Source organism: Mus caroli, chromosome 8, assembly GCF_900094665.2.
Source record: "Mus caroli chromosome 8, CAROLI_EIJ_v1.1, whole genome shotgun sequence".
Taxonomy (NCBI): domain Eukaryota; kingdom Metazoa; phylum Chordata; class Mammalia; order Rodentia; family Muridae; genus Mus; species Mus caroli.
The window spans coordinates 119855490-119881944 of record NC_034577.1 but is presented as its reverse complement, the minus strand read 5'-3'; the positions used below and the strand labels follow the sequence as shown (position 1 = coordinate 119881944).

The window sequence follows — 26455 nt, the reverse complement described above, 5'->3', positions numbered from 1 at the left end:
GTCAAGGAAGAAATAAAGAAAGAGATTAAAGACTTTTTAGAGTTTAATGAAAATAAAGCCACAACATACCCAAACTTATGGGACACAATGAAAGCATTCCTAAGGGAAAAACTCATAGCTCCGAGTGCCTCCAAAAATAAACTAGAGAGAGCATACACTAGCAGCCTGACAGCACACCTAAAAGCTCTAGAACAAACTGAAGCAAATTCACCCAAGAGGAGTAGACTGCAGGAAATAATCAAACTTGGGGCTGAAATCAACCAAATGGAAACAAAGAGAACTATACAAAGAACCAACCAAACCAAGAGCTGGTTCTTTGAGAAAATCAACAAGACAGATAAACCCTTAGCCAGACTAAGTAGAAGGCACAGGTACAGTATCCTAAAAAAAAAAAAAAAAAAAAAAAATCAGAAATGAAAAAAAGAGATATAACAACAGAACCTGAGGAAATCCAAAACATCATCAGATCCTACTACAAAAGGCTATACTCAACAAAACTGAAAGACCTGGATGAAATGAACAAATTTCTAGACAGATACCAGGTTCCAAAGTTAAATCAGAATCAGATTAAGGATCTAAACAGTCCAATTTCCCCTAAAGACATAGAAGCAGTCATTAATAGTCTCCCAACCAAAAAAAGCCCAGGACCAGATGAGTTTAGTGCAGAGTTCTATCAGACCTTCAAGGAAGACCTAATTCCAATTCTCCTCAAACTTTTCCAAAAAATAGAAACAGAAGGTACTCTACCCAATTCGTTCTATGAAACCACAATTACTCTGATACCTAAACAATGCAAAGACCCAAAAAAGAAATAGAACTTCAGAGCAATTTCCCTTATGAGTATTGATACAAAAATATTCAATAAAATCCTTGCAAATCAAATACAAGAGCAGTTCAAAACATTCATCCATCATGATCAAGTAGGCTTCATTCCAGGAATGCAGGGATGGTTTAATATGTGGAAATCCATCAATGTAATCCACTATGTAAACAGACTTAAAGACAAAAACTGATTAGATACTGAGAAAGCATTTGACAATATCTAACACCAACATGATGAAAGTTTTGGAAAGATCAGGCATTCAAGGCCCATACCTAAACATAATAAAAGCAATATACAGCAAACCAGTAGCCAACATCAAACTAAATGGAGAGAAACTTGAAGCAATCCCACTAAAATCAGGGACCAGACAAGACTGCCCACTTTCTCCATAACCTATTCAATATAGTACTTGAAGTCCTAGCCAGAGCAATTAGACAACAAAAGGAGGTTAAGGGGATACAAATTGAAAAGAAATAAGTCAAAATATCACTTTTTGCAGATGATATGATAGTGTATATAAGTGACCCAAAAAAGTCCACCAAAAAACTCCTAAACCTGATAAACAGCTTCAGTGCAGTAGCTGGATATAAAATTAACTCAAACAAATCAGTGGCCTTTCTCTACACAAAGGATAAACAGGCTGAGAAAGAAATTGGCAATGTTAACCATAATTTTTAAGTTTCTTTTGCAATATTAGAATATATCTATAACTTTTGGAAAGCAAAATCCAATTTTAAACAATTTATTCTCTTTAAAATCAATACCAGAAACATCACTTTCACATTACGAAGTTTGGCTGCAATTTGTACAGATGAGTGCACTGCAGTGCAAATGTTAATGCTTCATTAAAGAGACATTGTTTTAACTCTTTTCTCTTATAAGTCTAGTTTCTAGGATAAGAAACACATAAAATATTATCCCAATTTAGAAGTATCCTTAGAAGCCTAGTTTCTTGGGCTAGTTAATGCCACGTGCTGTTGTTTAAAATGACTCCAACCCTGAGTTACCAGTTTTAAGTTAACTTTCTTGTTACCAATATTACACCTTTTTAATCATGCCCAATAACTTATAAGCCAATACTCTATGACCAAGACATGCAGAGCATTTTGTTGTTGTTGTTTGTTTGTTTTTTCGAGACAGGGTGTGTAGCCTGTGTACTCTTTGTGTAGCCATGACTGTCCTGGAACTCACTCTGTAGACCAAGCTGGCCTTGAACTCAGAAATCCACCTGCCTCTGCCTCCCAAGTGCTGGGATCAAAGGCATGCACCACCACTGCCCGGCATATACCTTTAAGACCAGTCAGAAACCAAATGAAGCGGCTACACGAATATTATAAATTTAGACCAATCAAAAAATTCTACTTTTTCTAGCTATAATTTCAAGATAAAAAAGCACTTTGTCATTTGCTGAACCCAATAATCACAATTGCAGAGAATTTTCTAGGAAAAAAAAAAAAAAAAAACAGAACAACTATCAGCTTATTTGCCTTAGAACTATGAAGCTGAAGACTCCTTTTTAAAAACAGTTTTTCAGCAGGACCTATCCTGCTGTGCGCGACTCCTGGCTAAAGGTGTGGGGCAACTTTAATCAGCCTCCACTGTGTAAACTGAGAGTGAATCAAGAGATGGATAATCAGCAGATAAAGTTTTATCCATTTTTTTCTTTTCAACATGAAACATAGAACAACAGTCATTCAGACAACAAAACAAAAACAGACACGCATTGACTTGTGGATACAGATTGGTGCACCAAACACAGACAATACAGAAAGGGTAGAGAACTTGATGTAACCAGAACTAAGGATGTCTCCTGTAGGGTCCAGAGAGAAAGCAGGATATCTCCCGATTTCCCTCTGTCCCTGGGAGAGCTCCGAAATCCATTTTCCTTCTTTCTTGATCTCTCTCTCTCTCTCTCTCATGTCATTTGCACACACACCCTTTTTTTTTAATTTTACTCTTTATTTTATTTTATTTTATTTTATTTTAATTTTAAGACCTACTCCTCCCACCTGATGCAGTTCTTGACTGCAGACAAATCCTGTTTAGAATTTTCCACTCCCTTTTTCCACTGTCAACCTCTAGCTTATATCAGCCCTGGGCCAATGATGACTCAGTCTAGCCTATATCCTTTTTGCACGCTTGAGATCAACAGCCTTCAAAAGGTGACATTTGTAGCACTAACATTAGTGCTGTATGTTGTTTACTGTGCAGGGATACATCTTCTTCTGTTTTCTGTGGAGCTCCACCAAGACAGTGTTTCCCTCAGTTGGTCCTTCCATATTCAGGCCCCATGTTCAAGGTGCCACCTGTAGCTGCCTTCAGCTACATGAACTGGGTTCCTGAAAGGGAGGCTAGGGCTGTATGGGAAAAATTGTGAGAGAAATAACAAGCCAAGACAAAGTTTTCTGATCAAGGCCAATGTTTACTTGAGTCTGAGCTTATAAAGAGGGGAGAACCCATCTCCCACCACGCCAGGATCTCCTTTTGTCAGGATAGTATCTGGAGAACAAGTTCAACCTCTCAGCAGGTAGTTGCATCTTGGAGGAAACCACAGTTGTGACAGAACAATAGATCTAATCTAGACTCCACCCTAAGTAGACTAGCTGATAGTGGCAGAGCAGGTCTGAGCCAGCCTGCTCAAAGCTGGGGGAGGCTACTGTGTGCTGAGTGGAAATGAAAAAAGATAAATGGTTGTCTACCAGAACATCTAACTTTGGATCTGAGGGAGAACAGATGCACATTGCTCAAACAAGAACCTGCTTTGGTGAACGGAAGTGTGAACACTTTATACTTGTGCGATAAATATATTATAGAAAATGTTTACATGTAAATTTGGCCAGCTGACTTTGAGAAATGACTCTCTAACAGACCAATATTCTACATTTTATTTCAGGACTCATCCCCAAGTAAAGAGATACTGAATCTGTACTTTATTGTACTTTCTTTTTAACACATTTCCAAACACATTTACCATTTCTTATTATCTAATATCTCTACTCCTTTTTTCACTTTTTCACTGTGGAAATATCAGCTTGTATTTAAAAGCAGAGACAGGCTTATGGAGAGGTTGAAGTATACCTGAAAATTAGTATTTTAGTGACTTGTGGATGTGTGTTATTGTTACACTGCTGTCTTTTAAGTTATTTCTCATGTATATATGACATTTCTATGTGCTATTTGAGACAAAGGCATAGAACATGGCAAGACCAGTGTCACATTTAGTATGTTGACAGGTTGGCAAGCAGATAACCATCTTCCTGTCTCAGCCTCCCTAAAGCTGGAAATGAAATACAGGCATTTGACAAATATCTCATCCCTGGTCTTTGTTACCTGACTTATACTCTAATAGTACCCTTTAATAAAATATCAGATATGATGTAGGGCTTATTAGAAGAGAGTCTATTTGTGCTTGTTACCTGTCGACATGGATTACTGAGAGATGAGTGTGCTTCAGAAGTGGTTTATTTGCAGTACCATTGAATGACATTGTTCTCACTTTTCAGAGGAAGCTAAAATTAGGAGCTTAGAGAAGAAATTAATGAAACAATCAACAATTCTGCAGAAATCAGCCTCTTCTATGAAGAAGTTTATGTTTGAAGGTAACAGAGTATCTGACATACAGATGTGTAAAACAGAACTCTGTTCTTTTCTCACTGTTTCTATTTTCCAGTATCTTCAACAAGGGGGCTCTCTTCTTAGTCTCTTCATACTCTTACTATTATCTTATTTTTATCTTCCTTATTCTTTCTTTACTTGACTTATTCTATCAAAGTGAGCTTTTATAAGATGTTCAATATCAGCCAAGACTGATTCAGACAATCTATTCATGGTTCTTAAGTGTCATAGCTGATAAGACACTACTACCTAATAATAACAGAGCCAAAAGAGACACTGTCTTCAGAAAATGTTATTAAAAGACCTTGTTCTCATTTTTCAGAGTCATCTAAAGAGACTAAAAAGAAAATAAAGAAAAGAAAGATCATTGTTAAAAGTCCACACATTCTGCCTATCACTACTACACAAAAGCTCACTATCAAAGGTAAAGGCATGTCAGCAGCACGTATGTGAGCTCTGTGCCAGTTCCACTGTTTCTACCCATCTGCTAACCTCAACTAAACAGCTAATGTTATGGGCATAGCATACGTTCCATGGTGGCATAAATAGATATATTTGTATCTTTCATCCCTCACATCTTTCCTTTTTTTGTATGATACTCTTAAATGTGAATGTGCTGTAATGTATTCAACAGTTGCATCTTACAATGCCCTTTAAATCTTTAGTGTTAAGTCAAGAGTTAGCCATCAGAGCCGTGGTATCATTTTTCTTAGTTGTCTTATTTGCTTATGGCTCTATACAATATAAGAATGTGTGGTTGTTGGATAATGGATATAGATGCTTTTAATTTTAAGATATTGGCAGTTTATTTGAAAATTACAGTTAATAGTTCTGCCAGTAAATAAACAATAACCTATTTCTATTTCAAAGTACCTTCTCCAGAAATAGACTTTATAAATTTGAAATGTGAATGTTGTCTTACATTGTTAATAGTCAATACTACATTAAGGAATAAAGTGTTCTAGGAAAATGCCTAGAATCTCAACAATATTTTGCAGAAATATGAAATATTCCATTTGAAAATTCACATGAGTCTTAGAGATCATAATAGTCTAAATAATCAAAAAAGAACAAAATAAAGACTTTATAACTTTAAAACTCACTAACAAGGTACAGAAATGAAAGCATTTTGATTCTGATTTGCACACAGGTGGCATTTTCTTTATTATTGATTGATATGGAAATGGCCTATTCGAAGTAGGTGGTACCACCCCAAGCAAGTGGCCCTTAGTTGCATAAGAAAAGCAAACTGAGTGAGCCATGAAAAGGGGGTGTGGGGGCAGTCTCTACTTTATTTCCTGCCTCCAGCTTCCTGCCCTCCTTGAGTTTCTGCCTTGGCTTCTACCTATGAGAGAATGATCAGAGTCTGTAAGTCAAATAAACCCTTTCTTCTTTTAATCATGGTCTTTATCATGCTTTAATCATGATCTCTTTCACAGTAATAGAAAGCAAACTAGGACATCAGGCTAGACAGAATTTATTCCAGACTGTTAAGTTTGTATCTAAATGCCTGAGAATTTCTACTCATGGTACAATGAATGACTGTGTTCTCACTTTTCAGAGAAATCTGAAATTAGTAACTTAGAAAAGCCAATTGTTAGAGGAACACGTATTCTGAAAAAGTCAACCTCTCCTCGGAAGAAAAGTGTGCTCAAAGGTAAGGAAGTTTCTGGCATCCTGATGTGTGAAACAGAACTCTGTGCTTTTCTCACTTCTATTTTCCAGTATCTTCATCCTCTGGACCATTCCAACATATGGCTAATGTTATGAAAACAGTCTGTTCCAGTACTTTCCTGTAAATAGACATGTGGGGTGGGGGTGGGGGAATTCTGCACAATAATGTGATTCTGTGCATAGATTCCTTACTTGCTTCTAATGCAGGTAAATTCGTCTCTCATACCCTTCATATTCTGCATAATGTCCTGATGTGAGAATGCTTGAGGCATTTCTTTTTAAGTCACCTTTACATTTTTATGATCATGACTACAATCAATAGTACAATCATCAACACTACACATTTTTCTTCTGCCACTTTATGTCTATACAGTAGAATGTGTGCGTGAAGTGGTTGGATTCAGGACATTCCCACCTTTAACTCAGTATACATATACATATCATCTACATTTCTATTCTAGGATGAATGTAATTTTTTAGCTATGACAGTAACTACATGAGAAAACTGTTTCCTGGTTCTTAGCACTAGACACTTCAGGAGTTGAAAATGTTGAAAAGATTAAATTATATTAGTCAGTTGACAATAGTATAAAAAAACTACCTAAAGACTATGGTAAAATCCCTATGGCCTCAGATATAAGTTGTAGAACTAGAAAATTCCATTTGGGTTGTTGCAGAGATGGTCCAGTGTTTAAAGGGTTTGCAATTCATTAAAGAGGACCACAATTCAGAGTCCTGAAACCTGTGTATAAGGCAGTGTCCTGGCAACAACCCATCTATAATCCTATATTACAAGGCATAGGCAAGATCCTCAGAACAAGCTGCTATCAAGATAAGCCACATAGTCTGGCTCTGAGTTTGAATAATAGACACTGCCTCAGTGAATAGGAGGAAGGAGTAAAGGAAAAAGATTCCCCACTAATACCTCAGACCACAAAAAGAACAGGGTATGTGTGCACAAATACCTGAACAAAATATATACAAGCATATATGCAAATAACAGCATCCCCATGTGTATATGTTGAAAGAGAACAAGGGAAAATCCACTTTGAATTCATATGGAATCTTGATACAATGTTGCAGTTAAATTAATTGTGAAGAACCTGGAATCACATTTCATAATTGCAGAGCTTCCTACAGAGCTACAGTGATGAAAGTTTTATGGTTCTCACAAAAGGCAGATAACTGAGACCAATGAAATAGAAGAGCAATACAGCAATGTAATGGCTAATCTTGGTTGTCAACTTGACTACATCTAGAATCAACCCAAACAGTTGAAATGTCTAATGTCTGTGAAGCGCTCTCGCTCTCTCTCTCTCTCTCTCTCTCTTTCTTTCTTTCTTTCTTTCTTGGATCATGTGAGGTGAGGAAGAGCCAGGTGTGGTGGCGCATGCTTTTAATCTCAGCACTCGGGAGGCAGAGGCAGGTGGATTTCTGAGTTTGAGGCCAGCCTGGTCTACAAAGTGAGTTCCAGGACAGCCAGGGCTATACAGATAAACACTGTCTCGAAAAACAAAACAAAACAAAATAAAACAAAAGACATGGAAGAAGAAAACTTTTGCTTTTTGCCTGTTTATATTCATTCTCACTGGTAAAGTTACCTGTCAGGCCACTGAGGCATTCCTTTACTGGTGTAAGAACTCACTTCTTCAGTATTCCAATGTAGACTGAGTTATGGCAGTCCTCTAGAAATCCTCCAGAACTCCAGCACCAGATTGGGATTTCTAAAACATCCAGCTTCAAGAACTGAACAACTTCCAGAGTATCAGCATCTCTATCAGGCAACAGTTATTGTTAGACTAGCCAGACCACAGTATGTGAGCTACTCTAACAAATCATCCTTCAATAAATACATATTCATTCTATCAGTTCTGTTTCTTTAGAGAGCCCTGACTAATAAAGATAATATGCCATTAGGAATCAGTTTAATAATTTTTCCATTTAACAGCACAATGTTGTTATACCCATAAATCAATGCAACCCTCAAGATCATTTCTGTAAAAGGGTTAGAAAGAGTGTAAGACCAAAAGGCAGTGGATGACTACAAAGAAATATTTACTTATGGACACAGCAGGGCAGCTACACATGAACTCACAGCAGTTGTGACAGCATGTTCCAAACTTGTGCATGCTCCAGTCATACCAAACCCCAGCATGGAGAGGCATTGAGCACACAATCCCACCCAAGGGTTTCCAATTGTTAGCTGCCCTTAAACTGTACATGAAAGTACTTCAATATAAATCAAAATTCTTACAAGTGAAAGCTAAACTGCAAAATAATAGAGAAACATATAAGGGAAACCTAGAGGATAATAGATATAGCTGTGTGTTTTATAGTTGACATAAAGCACAATCAAAAAGGAAAAGGCTTCATCAGAATTAAAGTTTTAGACATGTTTGTTTAAAGAGACAGCTATAGTGTAAAACTCCTTTGGATCATGTCCTCAGTGGGAATATGCTTTGAACATGTGTATACTACCAGAAATGTATTCTCTCCCATGGAGCTGGCCTCAAATGCAATTACAAGTAGTTGGATATCTCCAAAATAGTTATACAACTATTGTACCAATGGACACACCTTGCTGCATAGTCATATTATGGGTTACACAATACAAAGCTGGTTGAGACCTTTTCTCCCCCAATATCATGTGTAGTCTCATCTTGATATCTCTGTGTCCTGAATAAAGTGTGTGTTATACCAACCAGTCAAGTCTCATCATCTAATTCTGGTTGTCCACAAAGAGCAATAGCTATAGTCTATATTCTTTGGGGAACTTTTAGACCTCTCTAGACAACCATTTAAAGGGGACATTTATATACTCCTACCCAAATGGCCCAGGAAAGATTGAATAAGAGATGACAGAAACAATCTAAGAGCAGGAGGATGGGAATCATTGTCATGAATTGCTTCCATGAAGATTCGACATTGCTGTTGCAGCCATGAACACACAGAAGCCATACATACTAGCCAGAATTAGGCCTTTCAACCATTCATCAAAAATAGTAGACTTGTCAATGAAACTCTGCCCACTGTTAATGCTTGTAGGAGGAGATTGTGTCATTTTTTTCTTATTGTTGTATCCACTGTGGGACTATTATAAGGAATATTCATGTGAGAAATCAGCCTCAACTACAAAAAGGTAGCACTCCATACCAATTGTATGGTTATTGGACAAAAAAGGAGAAAGTAAAGGAAAAAGTGAAAGAAAGGAAAATATTGACATTAAAAAGTGCAAGAGATTGGGAGAGCAGTCCTATGGGGGCAGCCTCTAATCCCAGCTCCTTGGGAAGCTCATACAAGAGAATGACAAGTTCACATCCAGCCCAAGTAGCATGTCAGAAGCAAGAGGGTGGGATTAATGCAGTTCCGGGATATTCTGTCTTTTCTGCACCACTGTACCACATTGCCTTTACCCATTAAGTCACCTTGGTGCACTTGACCATGTAGATGAGAGTTTATTTCTGAGGTCACCTCCACTTCCTCCTCCTTCCTCTCCCTCCTCTTCTTCTTTCCTTGCATAAAAAAATAACCAGGTTCAATTATCAGTACTTGAAACAAACAGGAAAGAAGAACAAATGTTGGTAAGAATGTCAAGAAATTATAAACGTGGGGTGGAGGAGTCAATTTGGTTCAGTGTGTAAAGGTGCTTACCACAAAACCCAACACACATTTTCCATTCCCATGACACATGCTAGGAACAGAGATTCCAGATCCAGTTGTCCTTTGACCTCCACAGTCACAAATAAATCAACTATAATTTAATGTTTTCAGAGTAAAAAAAGAAATTTAATTTACTAAGTTAGTTTCCTCCAGAGCATCCAACTTTGCAAATTAAGGGAAAGTCCTGGGTACACATTTTTCACAAAAGCACTTGCCTGGGCAAACTGACAGTTGGATGTTTCACTTTTGTGCAAGAAATACAATGTAGAAATAGAAAGCATCCTTGATTCTTATAAATTTGCCCAACTAAAACTCTCTAAAAGAATCATATTCTACTTTATTTCGGCATTTGTCCTAGTGGAGAGATATTAAATCTATGTTTTTGAAGTTTCATTTTAGTTCATGTGTATGGATGTTTTTCCTGCATATATAGAACCCTTCACACACGTATCTACTTATAAGAAACATTCTGCTTTTAAGGTTATGTTCAGTAACCAAATCCTGTGCATAGATCCTTCTTGTCTCCAGTGCTGTTAAACTGATCAATTGCTTTCAGATCTCAAAACCTTTAATTTTGTACACGATATGCTGAAATTAGAATATGTCACATCTCCTTGATGGCTTCTTTTTATGTCACATCTATTTATCTGTTGTTGCAGATACAATCAAAAGTCTAATAACTATCACTGAACAGTTTTATAATACTTGTTTATATCTATACAGTAGAGAATGTGAGTGGGATTGTTGGATCCAGGTCATGTATACTTTTAATTCCACATATACTGTACAAAGTATCTATATAACCATTCTTGAATGATTGTAGTTAGTAGTTTAGCTGTGGCTGCCTGAATAAACTGTTTCCTAATTCTTGGCTCTGTCCTTTTTATAAATTGAAAATATTAAGAAGATACGTTACACTGGCCAGCAACCAGAAACACATAAAGAGTCTAGAAAGTAAAGAGTCTAGAAGACATCCCCAGAATTCAAAGATGTGTTGAGGTCTCTGAGCAGTTTAAGCGCTAGGTGGCTAATGTCCACCTAAATAGCTGAATGAGATCAGGACTCAAATTTTTCAGTGAAAAAGACTGTGGGAATGAAGTGGTGCATGGGTGGAGAACTAACTTTGCATACAAAATGCATAGATTCAGGTCCCAGTACTTTAAACAGTCAAAAAACCCAGCACATATTGGCAAGTACATCCATTAACAACCAGAGATGCATCGTATCACCTCACTTCCAGCAGGCTTAAGCAGCCTCCTCTCTATACCCCTGCCATTTGGATGAGAGGTGGCTTGACGTGCTCAGTAACCCCCATCTACTTTATACTCCCGATTAAAGAGAAATGTTTCATGGAGCTCTCTATTTCTGTTCATATTTCTTTTAAAATCTATTTTTTAACCTTTACTGTGTGATCCAATTTTGAAAGAATTTGTCTTTCATCCCTGATTCTGTTTTCTACATGAGCCATTCTGTAGGTGAAGCTTTCCACTGAGGTTTTTACTTGGCTTTTTCAGTTGAAAAATCTCTGCATTTGTCCTTTTGACATATAGTCACATATTCCTTGAGTTGTTTGAAAATGCTCACAATCATTCTTTGTAATTCTTCTAACTTCTATAGTTGTCATTATTAGAGGATTAGTGACTTGTGGAGAAGTAATGTCTTGGTTTATCATGTTTCTGTTTCTGCACTAGAATCTGAATATTTAGAATTAGTTCATTGATAGGTTTTCTGTCTTTTGTATTTTTAGTTTAAAAATTCTAGTAATTTTTTTCTTTCACTGGTGGCATTTGCAGTATTGAGTAAAAGACTAAGTCCTATGAGGGTTGGAGTTTTCTTTCCCTCTGTGGGAATGGTATTTAGATTCAGAGGCTTCATCTGGCATCTTTCTCTAATTGTTAGGTCTTGTCCAGCCTCCTACCTGGTTCTTAAGGTTTTCCTGTGATCTGTGGAACCCTTCACACACTTGAAGGTGTGTAACAAATCTGGTCCCTAGCCTGGTTTCTTATTTCACTTTGGAGCTTCCAGAAGATGGGGGATGTTTTAAGCACCAGCAGCCCTAACATAGAATTGAATATGATCACTACTTTTCCATAGAAGTCACTGGGAATTGTTGGACCCATTTATAAATACCTTCTAATTACTCCATATGCTGCTGTTTGTTTGTAGTTTTATTCAAATACACATTAAATCTATTTTCATTATCATACTTTCTTTTTAATAGCATTCAAAATATGCTCACACTAGTGTTTGTTAGTCTCTGACTAAACTCGGTCATCATAATTTTCTTTTTTTTTAATATTCTGTGTTTTTTTCTGGGCATGTATGTATATAAAAGGCAGAGAATCATGCCATGGTGTGTCTGTGAAAATAAAAGTGCAACCCTGTGAAGTTGGTTTGCACATTTACATGGATTCTGGCTAAAAAACTCAGATTAGTAGGCTTTTGTGGCAAATGCCTTTTTTAAAAAATTAGATATTTTCTTTATTTACATTTCAAATGTTATCCCCTTTCCTAGTTTCCCCTCCAAAAATCCCTTTTCTTCCCCCCACCCCGCCAACCCCTGTTCCCCAACCCACCCACTCCTGCTTCCTAGCCCTGGCATTCCCCTATACTGGAGCATAGAACCTTCACAGGACCAAGGGCCTCTCCTACCATTGATGACCGACTAGGCCATCCTCTGCTACATATGCAGCTAGAGCCACAAGTCCCACCATGTGTTTTCTTTGATTGGTGGTTTAGTCCCAGGGAGCTCGGGAGGGGTACTGGTTAGTTGATATTGTTGTTCCTCCTATGGGGCTGCAAGCCCCTTCAGCTCCTTGGGTATTTTCTCTAGCTCTTTCATTGGGGACCCTGTGCTCCATCCAATGGATGACTGTGAGCATTCACTTCTGTATTTGCCAAGATACTGATACCAACCTTTCCCTCGTGGCATGTTTCTGTCCCAATGGAGGTATAGAAGTGGTCAATACAAATGTCAGAGGATTCATTTTGAAAGAAGCACAATGAACAAAACCATTTTTAACTTTATGCAGTACTCTCTTTATCTAAAAAGAAAAACATGGTAGTATTCTTATAATGTAAACTGTACTTGGGGTCTGGTATGATGTCTCAGCTTAAAAAGACAAATGCCTTCTGACATTAGCATTGACCACTTCTATACTTCTATTGAGACAGAAACATGCCATGAGAGAAAGGTTGGTATCAGAATCCCCATGTCAGACAGAAAGACTCCTAAACTCTTATCATCCTACTCCCTTACCCTGTTTGTTTTTCGAAACAGGGTTTCTTTGCAGTCCTGGCTGTCCTGGAACTCACTCTGTAGACCAGGCTGGCCTCGAACTCAGAAATTTGCCTGCCTCTGCTTCCCAAGTGCTGGGATTAAAGGCGTGCACTACCACCGCCTCTCCCTTACCCTGTAAGGTTGCTGTATACAAGCACATTCAGCCTTCTTCTTCTTCAGGAATCTTGTCTTACACTCTTATATAAGTATTCATAACACATCAACTACCCAGAAAGAATAATACAGAGAGTCCATTCCTTCAGGTTAAGTTACTTTATTTTATAAACTGACAAGGATGATAAAGAAGATATACTTTGGAAGGAGATTGGCATTTATTTTATTGCTTTAAAATTTAAAGTTAGTTTGTTTCTAGTATCCTTGATTGGCATTGTTCGTGTGTTTCCAGGGAAGTCTAAATCTGCAACGTTACCCAAGAAATGTGATAACTTTCCATTTGATCTGATTCGTTCATCATCTGACTCCAGCAAACAACAGGTTGAAGGTAAAAGCACCACTGTAATACAGACCTGTGAAATGAAACTCTGTTCCAGTTGCACTGTTTCTAGTTACTAGTGTACTCAACCTGTGGGCCCTTCCAAAATGCAACCAATGTAAGAACAGCAGGTGTCCCATGATTTTGGTGTAAATAGATAGGTGTGTGGAGGAGGGCTTTGTCGTTCAGTACAGTAAAGCATCCTGTGTGTGGGCACCCCCACCCTTTACAGTTAACCCATGCAACTTGGTAGATTTCCTTCACCTCTCATAGCTTTAATTTTCTGCAAGATGATCTGAAACAGAAGATGTCATAGTTTATGAGTATCTTATTAACTGAGAAACCTTTGAGTTTTTATTATTACAACCACAATCACTGGAGCTATAATGTCATTGTACAGTTCTACTGTGTTGTTTATATTTGTATAAAACACAAGGGGCTGGGCTGAGCATAGAGCTCTGTCAGTAAAGTGCTTGTGCTCCAGACCTTAGGACCTGAGGTAAGATGCCCAGCACCACACAAAAAAAGCCATGGTCAGTGCCCACACTCAGGGATGTTGGCCAACAAATAGGGCCATATTGATAAGCTCAGGGATCAATTAGACAAACCAAGGTGAAGGGCTTGAAAGATGGCTCACTGATTTTGAGCATTAGCTGTTCTTCCATTTATAAATTCAATTCCCAGCACCAACAGTAACTCCAAATCCAAGGAATGTAACATCCACTTTTTTCCTGGTAGAATGGAAGGGATACAAACATGACAGAGACAGAGAGAGAGAGAGAGAGAGAGAGAGAGAGAGAGAGAGAGAGAGAGAGAGAGAGCCTACAAATGAATAGATAATTTTAAACTAAGATAAGTAATAATTGAGGAAAATACCTGACATCCACTTTTGGACTGTATGGGGGTGCAGAGGGGTGTCAGGAGTAAAGGAAAGGAGGAAGAAAGAAAATGGGCAGTGTGATTGGGGAAATAGCTCAGTAAATGGCTTATAATCCTAAAACTGGATCAGCAGAGAGAGTGGATCCCCGAGGCCCACTAACCAGTCTGCTCAAGCTAATCTGTCAGTTCTGTGTCAAAGAGAAACCCTGTCTCAAAAGGAAAAAAAAGTGAATAGCACAGGTGGAATGAAACTCACTGTTCACTGCTAACCACCACATATGCTCACAAGTGTAATATAGAAAATAAAATGGAAGACATATTCAGGTGGACCCACAGCAAAAACACACCCACATTCACAACATATCAATTAGTTAACTACCTAATTGATTAGAGTACATAAGTGATAAGCAGTTAATTTACAAGTAAGTACAGAAAAAGAAAAAAACCTACCTCCTTTCTATTAGCCAGCATTAGTCTTTTGATGAACTGAAAATACTAACTATTAAATTATGTATTTCTTTGGGGATTATTTTTTTTAGAAGGGACTCACCACATAGCCATTGACAGACCAAGAATTAACGATGTAGACCAGACTATCCTTGAACTCATAGAGCTCTACTTACTTATGACTCTCAAGGGCTAAGATTAAAGGTCTGTGTCACCATGCCTGGCATGAAATTATATTTTAGGTGTCAAAACCACAGAAAATGATTTAAAGAGACCTGAAAGTCCCATGAGAATTACAAAGACATTCTACAGAAATAGAAAAGTCCATTTTCAAGTTTTTACAAAGTCTCGAGAGACTGTGGTGGTCAAAATAATCTTGTCAAAGTATCAAGTAAGAAGAATCCTGCTTCATCGTTTCAGAACTTATTCCCAAACTACAGAAAGTATTGTGGTTCTGGCATAGAGACAAGTGACACCCAGACTAGAGAAACAGAGGAGACATCACAGAACTAGTCATACCCATTCTCTGGGCAACAAGAGAGTGTGGAGAGAACAGTCAGACACAGATAATGCTGGGTAAATTAGATATCCTGCGCAAACACATGAATTGGAGGCCCTTAAATTATAGTGAAAACTCAACTCAAAATGAATCAAAGAACTATAAATAAGACCTAAACAACAAGAAAAAATACTAAAATAAAATTTAGTGGAGGTCTTATATGATACATAATTTTCTAATGTATTTTTGGATGAAAAACAAAGGCCTTTCTTTCTGGGATGGGATCTGGGCTTCATACAAGTTAGGCAACTATTCTAACAACTATGCCATACCCTAGACCTCTTGCTCCATGATTGCACTGTACTCTCTATTATGGGAATGAAACCTTCTGTTGAAAAGACTGTCGTAGTCAAAACAGTCTTGAAAAAACTAGGGACTGAAACTACAACATAAATTTTGCATTTTAGCTTCTTCTAGACTTATTTTCCTACTGATTTTTAGAGATACGTCTCTGATATTTATCTACAGCATTTCCATAATGGCAGTCATATTTTAGATGACTCGCTGTGTTTAGAAAGTCTGGCATCACACTTCATATGTAGGAAGACTGGCAGACTGATACTCATCTCCCTGCCTCAGTCTCCCAAGTGCTGGGATCCCAGGGGTGAACCAACACAATAATATTCTTTATAACACATCAAATACCAAGCAAAAGGTAGCTCAGACTGAATCTCTTTGTGCTGGTTACACTACTTTATGTAGATTACTGAACACTTAAAAAGAAGCTATCTATGGTTTGCAGAAGATTAAGAATTATTTAAAATATTAAAAACTTAAATCATTTTATTGCTAGAATCATCCACTAATGTTCTTATTTTTCAGAGCAACCTAAGCCTGGAAATGTAGACAAGAAAGTTTCTGATGACTCTTACAGTCCGAACATTTCAACATCTCCCACAAAGAAGCATACATTAAAAGGTAATGACATGTCTGTTATACAGATGTGTGAACCAGAGCCCTGTTCCATTCCAACTATTTCTATTTACAAGTATCTCCAGCCTGTCAGCTCCTCCAACATACAGTACAAGCATTGTGTATATTCTTGTGCTCTTCCTGTGAATAGAAACATCGTTGGAGGACTTTTGGTTTCTGTACACCAATATGACCCTACACATAGATGCTCCTTACCTCTAACCCAGGTGGATTCTTGTCTCAAAGCCTTAATATTTTGCCTCATGTTCTCAAATGTGGATGTATCCCACATCCATATTTCCTTTTAAAATCACCTGTATGTTTCTGTTGTAAACACAATGGAGTTATAAATATTGTTGCATGAATATTTATTATGCTACTTGGGTTTCTATGAAGTAGTTTTTAAAAGGGATTGTTGAATTATAGCATATATTAAATTTAATTTTAGTAAGTATTACAAAATAATATGCTAACAGAATACAGTTTGTGCGAGTGTGCATTGGAAACCTGTATCTCAGTGTTATATCCACAAGTAGAATTTTTATGGAATGAACATATGACTGCCATTAAAATATTGATATATGTCAAAAATATAGAAAGTAATAAAAAATATTCAGGAATATTCCTATTAAATTTTGAAAAACCATTTACTGAAATAGTAAAGTCCATTTTTAAATTATTATAGGATATAAACTTCATAATTTAAAACATATTACAATAATACAGACATTATGGTTCTGGCATACACAGAGATGAGCTGTAGTCTCCAAAAAAGCAGAAAGATACCAGAAGTAAACTCACACCTATGCTGCCAAGGCCCCAAGACCATTCAGTGTGACAAGGCATTCCACCACACATGGTGCAAGGGAAAACAGATATTACAAAGCTGAATGATGACTATCCGCATTTTAGCCTAAATTATTTTCAAATGTGAACTCAGAATGAATAAAACCCTGTAAGTAAGAGGCAAACTACAAAACTATTAGAAGATATAGAGGAAACCCCACATGATACTGGATTTCATGATGTGTTTTAGAGGTGACATAGAAGACACAATTTAAAAATAAATATATAAGTAAATGTGGCTTTATGAGAGTTTTAAATGCTTACATCAAAGTGTCAGAGAATATTTCAAGTAAAGTATAATAAAGAAAAAAAATTTTAAAGAAAAACCATAAAAATCAAACCACAGGATGAGAGAAAATTTTCCAATTTTATACCTCATTAAAGATTAAATGTTTAAAAATATATTTATAGAGCTATAAAACTTGTTTTAGCTACTTTTCCTATTGCTCTGGTAAAATACCCTAATAAAGGCAACTTAAAGGTGAAAGGTTTGCATTTGGTTCACAGCTGCAGCCTATATAATAAAAGAAGTCAAGGCAACAGAAGCCTGAGGCAGCTGCTCCGGTTGTATCTAAGTCATGAAGCAGATAGTACTGAATAAAACCCAATCCTCAGTTTCTTTTCTCCACTTACCACAGTCTAAGGTCCCAGCACAGAGCATAAGCAAGTCATGTCCAGATAACTATCTTTCATCATGTTTCATCACTAACAATCACAGCACCAACTTTTTTAAACTTGACACTCAAACATGTGATTTTAATCATAAACTTTCACTGCTTCTCATCAAATTTTCATGGTCCTCTGCTAGCAGAAATAAAATTCAGGTTCCAAAGCTCCCATAGTCTTTAGCAATTGGAGTAAGTTGAAGGTCCAAAATCTACATTGTCACCTGAGACTCAAGCAGTTTCTATGTGCTCCCTAAAGTAAAAAATCCTGTAACATAATTTCATCATGGAACCAACTATATATCCCATTCCAAAGTATGACCAAAATATAGCAGGGAAAACACCAAATCTACAGCTCTCTATCCAGCACTGAAAACTCATAATGAAATAATCTGAGCTTCAAAAGGCCTCAGCACCCTCACTCCTCCAGTCCTGCTGTCTGTAGCACATTATTTCTTGATTAGGATGGCTTCATTTCATGCCTGCAGCTTTCCTCAACAGACAGTCCATAGTCCTGGCATCTCTAATATCCCAGATTCTTCACTGCAACTTGGGATCTACCTTCATAGCTTCATACAATGTCCTGTTGGTATTCTCACTACATGGATTCTGATACTGCAACATGTTGCATGGCCACAGCTGTTCTTTAAAACTGTGGACCTGGAATTTGTGACCCCCTTACTTTTTCAAAATTGATGACTGCCAAAGGAGTACCATGGTGTTCCCAAGTTATAGTCCCAGACTGAGAATCACTCTGATTTCTTGGGACCACAGCAATATTAGTCTCTGCCTGAAGACCCTGGAAAAACACAACCATAGGCACTTGCCTTTAACAAACAAGGAACCCCTTCTGTTGGGACTTTTTTCTTTCATATAAACTTGGTTCTTCACTGGGTAGAGGATGCAGTGGATTTTGCCCTCAGGACATATTTCCTATTATCCTTGATCAGCTCAGAAAGTTTCTCCTAAGAGGTGAGTATCTCTTCAGCAATCACAGCTGCTGTCTAGGCTCATACTCTAAGGCCCTACTGCTGAAATTTTTCTTTGCCTAAAAAGTTACTTCATAGTTTATAAATTCAACTTTACTCAAGTTCTCAGGGCTCAAGAAAAAATTTAGATTCTTCCCTAAAGTATCACACATGTGCCCCATCCATGTTGCTGATATGCTGTTTGTTCCCTTCTCAGATTCTTGAGCAAGTTTTCCACTGTCCTCGATTCTTCCAAACTTCCACCAGAATGTTCCATTATGATCTGTTTATATTATAGCACTCAGGGTTTTTCTAGCCCAAAGTTCCAAACTCTTCCACATTCTTCCTTTAAACCACTTCAAAAGTCCTAAAACCACATAGTCAGGCTTAAAAAAAATGTTATTGGTTCTTTGTGAATTTCACATCATGGACTAAAATTCCACTCATCTTCCCCCTCACCTCATAGTCACGCCCCACCATTGAAATCTCCCTACCCAAAAAAGAAGAAAGAAATTTCATAGGTACTATAGTGTGTCACAGTGTGTCCTGATGTACACCCTTTGTCCATACTTTTTTGCTTGCAAATGTTCACTGCAATGGTACAAGGCACTGGTTTCTGCTACATTATCAGTAGTGGAACCATATTCCTCTCTGATATCCTGTTATGGCCCTATGTAATGGAGGTCATGTAGTTTTGGAACTATATAGGACTGGTACCTTCATACACTATAGTAGTTCATCAAGTGGTGGTGGACAAATTCAAAGCCCTGGATCTGGGCCTAAGAGGTATCTGAGCTGATCAGACTGCCAGTTCTCCAGCACCCACACAACCAGGATGAGCTCTCCTGCCAACCCCTAGCTGGACCAACCAATGCCTCAGTCACCAAGGAGCAGACCCAGCTTTCTCACTCTTGTGCCCTCAGATTGGCTCATCCTAAACCATGCCATCAGTGTCACATCTACTCTGCTACCCAGGATGGGTACAGGGCCTGTTCTCCCCAGTACTGCAGGGGCTAAGATAGCTCTCTGGCTCTCAAGCCCTAAAAGCATGCTTTACAGCAATACCTGCAACCAGGCCCAACTCTGACCTGCTGCACAGGCAAGATTCAGGACCAGCTCTCCTAAGTGTTGCAGCCAGTGAGGGACAGGAACAGTTCTACTCTAATGACCCCAGGGCCAACTCTTCCTGAATGCCATAATAGTGAAGGATGAGAGGGAGGTGAGGAGGGCATCTCTCCCTTGTCCACTCTACTGCACAACAGACAAGAGACATGGTAAACCTTCCCATGCTCACACCTTCAAGGTCTGCTCACAAACAACCCCCGCATCCAGGTCCAGCCCTACTGTGCTGCCCAGGGGACCTGAAGGGAAAGATCTCCTGAGTGCTGCAGCAGTTGAAGGGCAAGGCCAACTCTCTCATGCTTGCCACCCCATGACCAGCTTTCCTGACTGCCACAGTTGGGAAGGGGTGAGGCTGTGGGAGGGCATCTCTCCTTTGCCCAAACTTGCCACATTTGGGGCCATCTCTCCCATGCTCACATCATCACACCAACCCACACTACAGTCAGCTCTACTGTGCTGACAGGCAAGATACAAGGCCTGCTCTCCCAAGTTGCTGCAGCCCATGAGGGGCAGGAACAGACCTCCTGATATTGTGGCCCCAGGGCCAGCTCTCCCATAAAGTCCAGGCAAGGAATAGGGCACAGCCTTCAGACATCAACATATCCCCAACCATCAACAAAACCTAGGGACATCTGCCTGGACTTTGGTGCTAACAGTGCCCTACTGCTGCAGGGACTGAGATGTGCCCACCAGTGGCAACACAGGCCAGGACCCTGCCATGGTTCCAGGTAGCATCACCAGCTACTCACATTGGGCTATTTCTCACTACCCTTAAGTGTCAGTTCTGCCTCTTCATTGTGCCCTCATCCTTCTGTTTCCCTTTCTCTTCCATTTTTCCACCACTTACTTGCTTCTCTTCTCTTAGTGATGCCCAGGGTCTCTGAGTGTCTAGGGTCATCTGAGGAGTGATCTCAGCAATGCTTTCCTCCACATATGCATTATGGCTCCAGGCAGGGGTCATCTCAGACATGGCCTGCCCACTCCCAGGTCTGTGCAGTACCATACTGATGGTCATCTCAGGCTAGCTGCCTGTCCACGGGCCTGCACAGCACCTTAGCCTACTAATAATTCAGTTTTCACAGGTCAGAACACCGAGTGTAGACATATCAACTCTCCTCTCTACTACCTACTAAAGCACATATGACACAGCAGTCATATCTGCAGCACCTCTAGAAGAAGCACAGTAAAGCTTTTATAGCAATGACCTCAGTCCTGGTGCAAAATTTTATCACACTTTTCCTGCTGCTGTAATAAAATGTCCCAACAAGAGCAACTTAAGGTAGAAAGGGTACATTTGTTTATATTGGCTCACAGTTCAACTATACAGACCATCGTGAAAGGCAAATCAAGATGGCAGTGGTATATGAAGCTGCATCCAGAATCACAAAAATTGATGAGTACACTGTGCTGCTCAGTTCCTCCCTCCACTTTTGCAGTCCAACCCAGGTAAAGCTGCTACCCACAGTGGGTGACTATCTCATCTTAAGTATGTAATCAAGATAATCCCCCACCATCAAGCCAAGAGGCCCACCTCCTAGGTGATACTAGATTCTGCCAAGTGGACAATTAACACTACTCAGCACACTCAACAACAAACTCAGGTAAAAGCCAGGCAAACTCTACTCTGCTCTAAAAGCTACTTCTCCTGGAAAAATATTACAAGAAACTGACAGATGTAATATAATAAATATCATCCATCATTAGGGAAATCAACCACAAATTGAAGGCAAATACCTCATACCTATTATATGGCTATATCAGGAAGGAAAGGGAAAGAGAGGAATAAGTAAAATCAAGAAAAGTTTGTCATATTTATGACAGAGGGAGGGAGGGAAGGTGTGTGTGAAAGGCGGGGGTGAGGTGGGAATGAGTCCTGAGGGTACAGCTTTTTGAGAATCTAGTGCAAGATTACAAATTTATACCCAGCCTGGGCAACATGGCAATAGCATGTCTCGAAGTTTTTTTTATCAAGAAGGTGGGATGAATATAATTCAGAGGTAGAATACTTGCCACACATAGAATATACCCAGGTTCACCTCCACCCACCCAGTAATTCAAAATAAAATAAGAAAAAACATTGGAAAGAATAAATATCAAGAATTTGGAACCAGAGACACATGGTGCCACCTGACATACAATAGGCTAGATCAACCCTGCCATTTGTGGCACACACACCCTGTCCATTCAATAACCCCTGGTGTGTGGAACAGAAGTGATGTGAGAATAAATCATGACAGAGGAAAAGCAGGCAGGACAGAATGGGGGAGGGATGGAGGGAGAAAGTCCCAGAAGAAAATGGGCCTCTTTCTACTAGCAGCAACCAATTGCCATGAAATATGGCTTCATGACCTCTCTTTTGTTCCATGGTGGGGTTTTTGTTGATTTGATCTTGAATAGGCCTTAAGTATTTGGTCACAATATTCTTAAGTATCAACCACTGTAAATTCATGTGTGCAATGACCTTGTTATGCCAGGTTTAAAAAAAGCCACTTGGTTCAGAGGTCCACTGCCTCCTGCTATTATCATCTGTCTTCCTTCTCTTCCACAATAATCTGTAAGTAGCAAGAGGAGGAGGTGTGGCTTAGAGGTCTCATTTAGAGGTGAACATTCTATAGTCTCATATATTCTTCATATTGTCTAGTCATGGATCTCTGTATTAATGGCCAAATGATGCAAAATGAAAGTAAGAGTTGAAAAACAAATTAATTCGTGGGTTAAGGATAAGGACTTAAGGAACAATTTATTTCTGGGTCCACTTAAGAGAATAATACTACTAGGGTCTCCCTTACAAGTCACGAAGCCATGAATTCTTGACCCAGTTACTAATGCTGAAAATTAGTTTTATCTTGTGGAACAGGTTTTAAATCCAGTCAGAAAGTGGTTGTTATTCCTATTACATCCTTGTCACTATTGCACCAGCAGCCAAAATTTGCCAGTTGTTATTGTGGTTCACAAGATCCATACCTGGGTACGGCTGTTAATTACTTTTCTCCCCAGGAGTGTATAGATAACCCACTCCCCCACCCCTTTTGCTATACCCATTTCCTGCTTCAAATCACTTGAATTCTATAGCCTTCACTTGAGATCTAGCCCCCATGGCAGCATTTTAAAAATTCCCTTACTTCTACATATTGAATTTTCAAAAGTTATTTAAAGAAGTAAATCTAGAATCTACATATGAATAATAACATGAAGTATTTGTCTTTCTGGAGCATGTGACTAAAGAGACTTCTTTTTTTTTTAATTGGGTATTTTCTTTATTTACATTTCAAATATTATCCCTTTTTCCAGTACCATACCCCAGAAACCCCTATCCTATCCCTGCTACCCCTGCTTTTATGAGGGTGTTCTCCTACCCAACCACCAACTCCTGCTTCCCCACCCTAGCATTCTCCTACACTGGGGCATCAAGCCTTCACAGGAGCAAGGGCCTCTTCTCCCATTGATGCTCAACAAGGCTATCCTCTGCTACATATGTGGCTGGAGTCATGTGTCGCTGCTCCATGTGTACTCTTTGTTTGGTGGTTTAGTCCCTGGGAACTCTTGGGGGGGGGGGTCTGGTTGGTTGATATTGTTTTTCTTCCTATGGGGTTACAAACTCCTTCAACTCCTTCTGTCCATTTCCTAACTCCTCCATTGGGGACCTCATGCTCAGTCCAATGGTTGGCTTCGAGTATCCACTTCTGTATTTGTCAGGCTCTGGCAGAGCCTCTCAGGAGACAGCTATATCAGACTCCTGTCAGCATGCACTTCTTGGCATCCACTGGGTTTTATGACTAAATGGGATGGATCCCCAGATGGGGCAGTCTCTGGATGATCATTCCTTCAGTCTCTGCTCCACACTTTGTCTCTGTATTTGCTCCCATGAGGATTTTGTTTGCCCTTCTAAGAAGGATCAAAGTATCTGCACTTTGGTTTTTCTTTTTCTTAAGCTTCATGTGGTCTGTAAATTTTATCTTGGGTATTCCAAGCTTTGGGGCTAATATCCACTTATCAGTGTCTGCATACCATGTGTGTTGTTTTGTGCTTCTGTTATCTCACTCGGGATAATATTTTCTAGTTCCATCCATTTGCCTAAGAATTTCATGAAGTCATTGTTTTTAATAGCTGAGTAGTACTCCATTGTGTAAATGTACCACATTTTCTGTATCCATTTCTCTGTTGAAGGACATCTGTGTTCTTTCCAGCTTCTGGCTATTATAAATAAGGCTGCTATGAACATAGTGGAGCATACGGACTTGGTATGCACTGGAGCATCTTTTGGGTATATACTCAGGAGTGGTATAGCTGGGTCCTCAGGTAAAACTATATATAATTTTCTGAGGAACCACCAGACTGATTTCCAGAGTGGTTGTACCAGCTTGCAATCCCACCAACAATAGAAGAGTGTTCTGCTTTCTCCACATCCTCGTCAGCACCTGAGTTTTTATCTTAGCCTTTCTAACTGGTGTGAGGTGGAATCTCGGTTGTTTTGATTTGCATTTCTCTGATGACTAAAGAGATTGAAATTTTCTTTAGGTGCTTTTCAGCATTCCCTATTCCTCAGGTGAGAATTCTTTGTTTAGCTCTGTGCCCCATTTTTAATAGGGTTATTTGATTCTCTGGAGTCCAACTTCTTGTGTTCTTTGAATATATTGGATATTACAACTCTGTTGGATGTAGGATTGGTAACAATCTTTCTTACTGTGTTGGCTGTTGTTTTGTTCTATTGACAGTGTCCTTTGCCTTACAGAAGCTTTGTAATTTTATGAGGTCCCATTTGTCAATTCTTGATCTTAAAGCATAAGCCATTGGTGTTCTCTTCAGGAAATTCTCTGTGTTTGGGGCTATGTGTTTGGGGCTCTTTACCACTTTCTATTCTATTAGTTTCAGTGTATCTGGTATTATGTAGAGGTGCATGAGCAAGTTGGACTTGAGCTTTGTACAAGGAGTTAAGAATGGATTGATTTGCATTCTTCTCCATGCTAACTACCAGTTGAACCAGCACCATTTGTTGAAAATGTTGTCTTTTTTCCACTGAATGCTTTTAGTTCCTTTGTCAAAAATCCCATGACCATAGGTGTATGGGTTCGTTTCTAGGTCTTCAATTCTATTCTATTGATCTACCTGCATGTCTCTATACCAATACTATGCAGTTTTGTTTTGTTTTGTTTTGTTTTGTTTTATCACTATTGCTCTGTAATATAGCTTGAGGTCAGGGATGGTGATTCCCACAGAAGTTCTTTTATTGTTAACAATAGTTTTCACTATCTTGGATTTTTGGTTATTCCAAATGAATTTTCATATTGCTCTTTCTAACTCTATGAAGAACTGAGTTGGAATTTTGATGGGGACTGCACTGGATCTGTAGATTGCTTTTGGCAAGATGGCCATTTTTACTATATTAATCCTACCAATCAATGAACATGGAATATCTTTCCATCTTCTGAGATCTTCTTCGATCTCTTTCTTCATGGACTTGAAGTTCTTGTCATTTGGATATTTCACTTGCTTGGATAGAGTCACAATAAGGTATTTTATATTATTTGTGATTATTGTGAAGGGTGTTTTTTCGCTAATTTCTTTCTCAGCTTGTTTATCCTTTGCATAGAGGAAGGCTACTGTTTTGTTTTTACATTAATTTTATATCCAGCCACATTGCTGAAGTTGTTTATTATCTGTAGGAGTTCTATGGTGGAATTTTTGGGTCATTTATGTATACTATCATATCATCTGCAAATAGTGATATTTTTTACTTCTTCCTTTTCAATTTGTATCTCTTTGGCCTCCTTTTGTTGTCTAATTGCTCTGGCTAGGATTTTGAGTACCATATAGGTAGGGAGAGAGTGGGCAGTCTTGTCTAGTCCCTGATTTTAGTGAGATTGCTTCAAGTTACTCTTCATTTAATTTGATGTGGGCTACTTGTTTGCTGTATATTGCTTTTACTATGTTTAGGTATGGGTCTTGAATTGCTTCTCGGCCTTTTGGCTAAGACCAAGGTATGGGCTTTGAATTCCTGATCTTTCCAAGACTTTTAAAATGATGGGGTATTGAATTTTGTCAAATGCTTTTCAGCATCTAATGAGATGATCATGTGTGTTTTTTTTCCTTTGAGTTTGATTATATAGTGCAGTACGTTGATGGATTTCCATATATTGAACCATCCCTGTATCCCAGAAATCATTATGTATTATCCCTGAATCACTTGATCATGATGGATGATTGTTCTGATGCGTTCTTGGATTCAGTTTGCAAGAATTTTATTGAGGATTTGGCATCAATATTCATAAGGGAAATTGGCCTGAAGGTTCCTTCTTTGTTGGGTCTCTGTGTGAACAGGTATAAGTGTAATTGTTGCTTCATAGAATGAATTGGGTAGTGTTCCTTCTGTTTCTAATTTGTGGAATAGTTTGAAGAGTATTGGTCTTCTTTTTTTTTTTTTTTTTTAATATTTTTATTACATATTTTCCTCAATTACATTTCCAATACTATCCCAAAAGTCCCCCATAGCGCCCCCCACTTCCCTACCCACC

General features: G+C 38.6%; 1 protein-coding gene and 1 non-coding gene across 2 annotated transcripts in view; one reads left to right on the top strand and one right to left on the bottom strand.

Moving 5' to 3' along the window:
• LOC110300626 overlaps positions 1-26455 on the top strand; it is a 174786-nt gene that overhangs the window by 126168 nt on the left and 22163 nt on the right. The window contains exons 33-37 of the mRNA XM_029480433.1: positions 4327-4422; positions 4761-4862; positions 6000-6095; positions 13459-13554; positions 16253-16348. Coding sequence (XP_029336293.1) covers positions 4327-4422; positions 4761-4862; positions 6000-6095; positions 13459-13554; positions 16253-16348 — 486 coding nt within the window. The remainder of the gene's footprint in view (positions 1-4326; positions 4423-4760; positions 4863-5999; positions 6096-13458; positions 13555-16252; positions 16349-26455) is intronic.
• On the bottom strand, positions 20997-21123 carry LOC115031824. Its single transcript, XR_003837482.1, has one exon. It is a non-coding gene; the product is annotated as a small nucleolar RNA SNORA17 (small nucleolar RNA).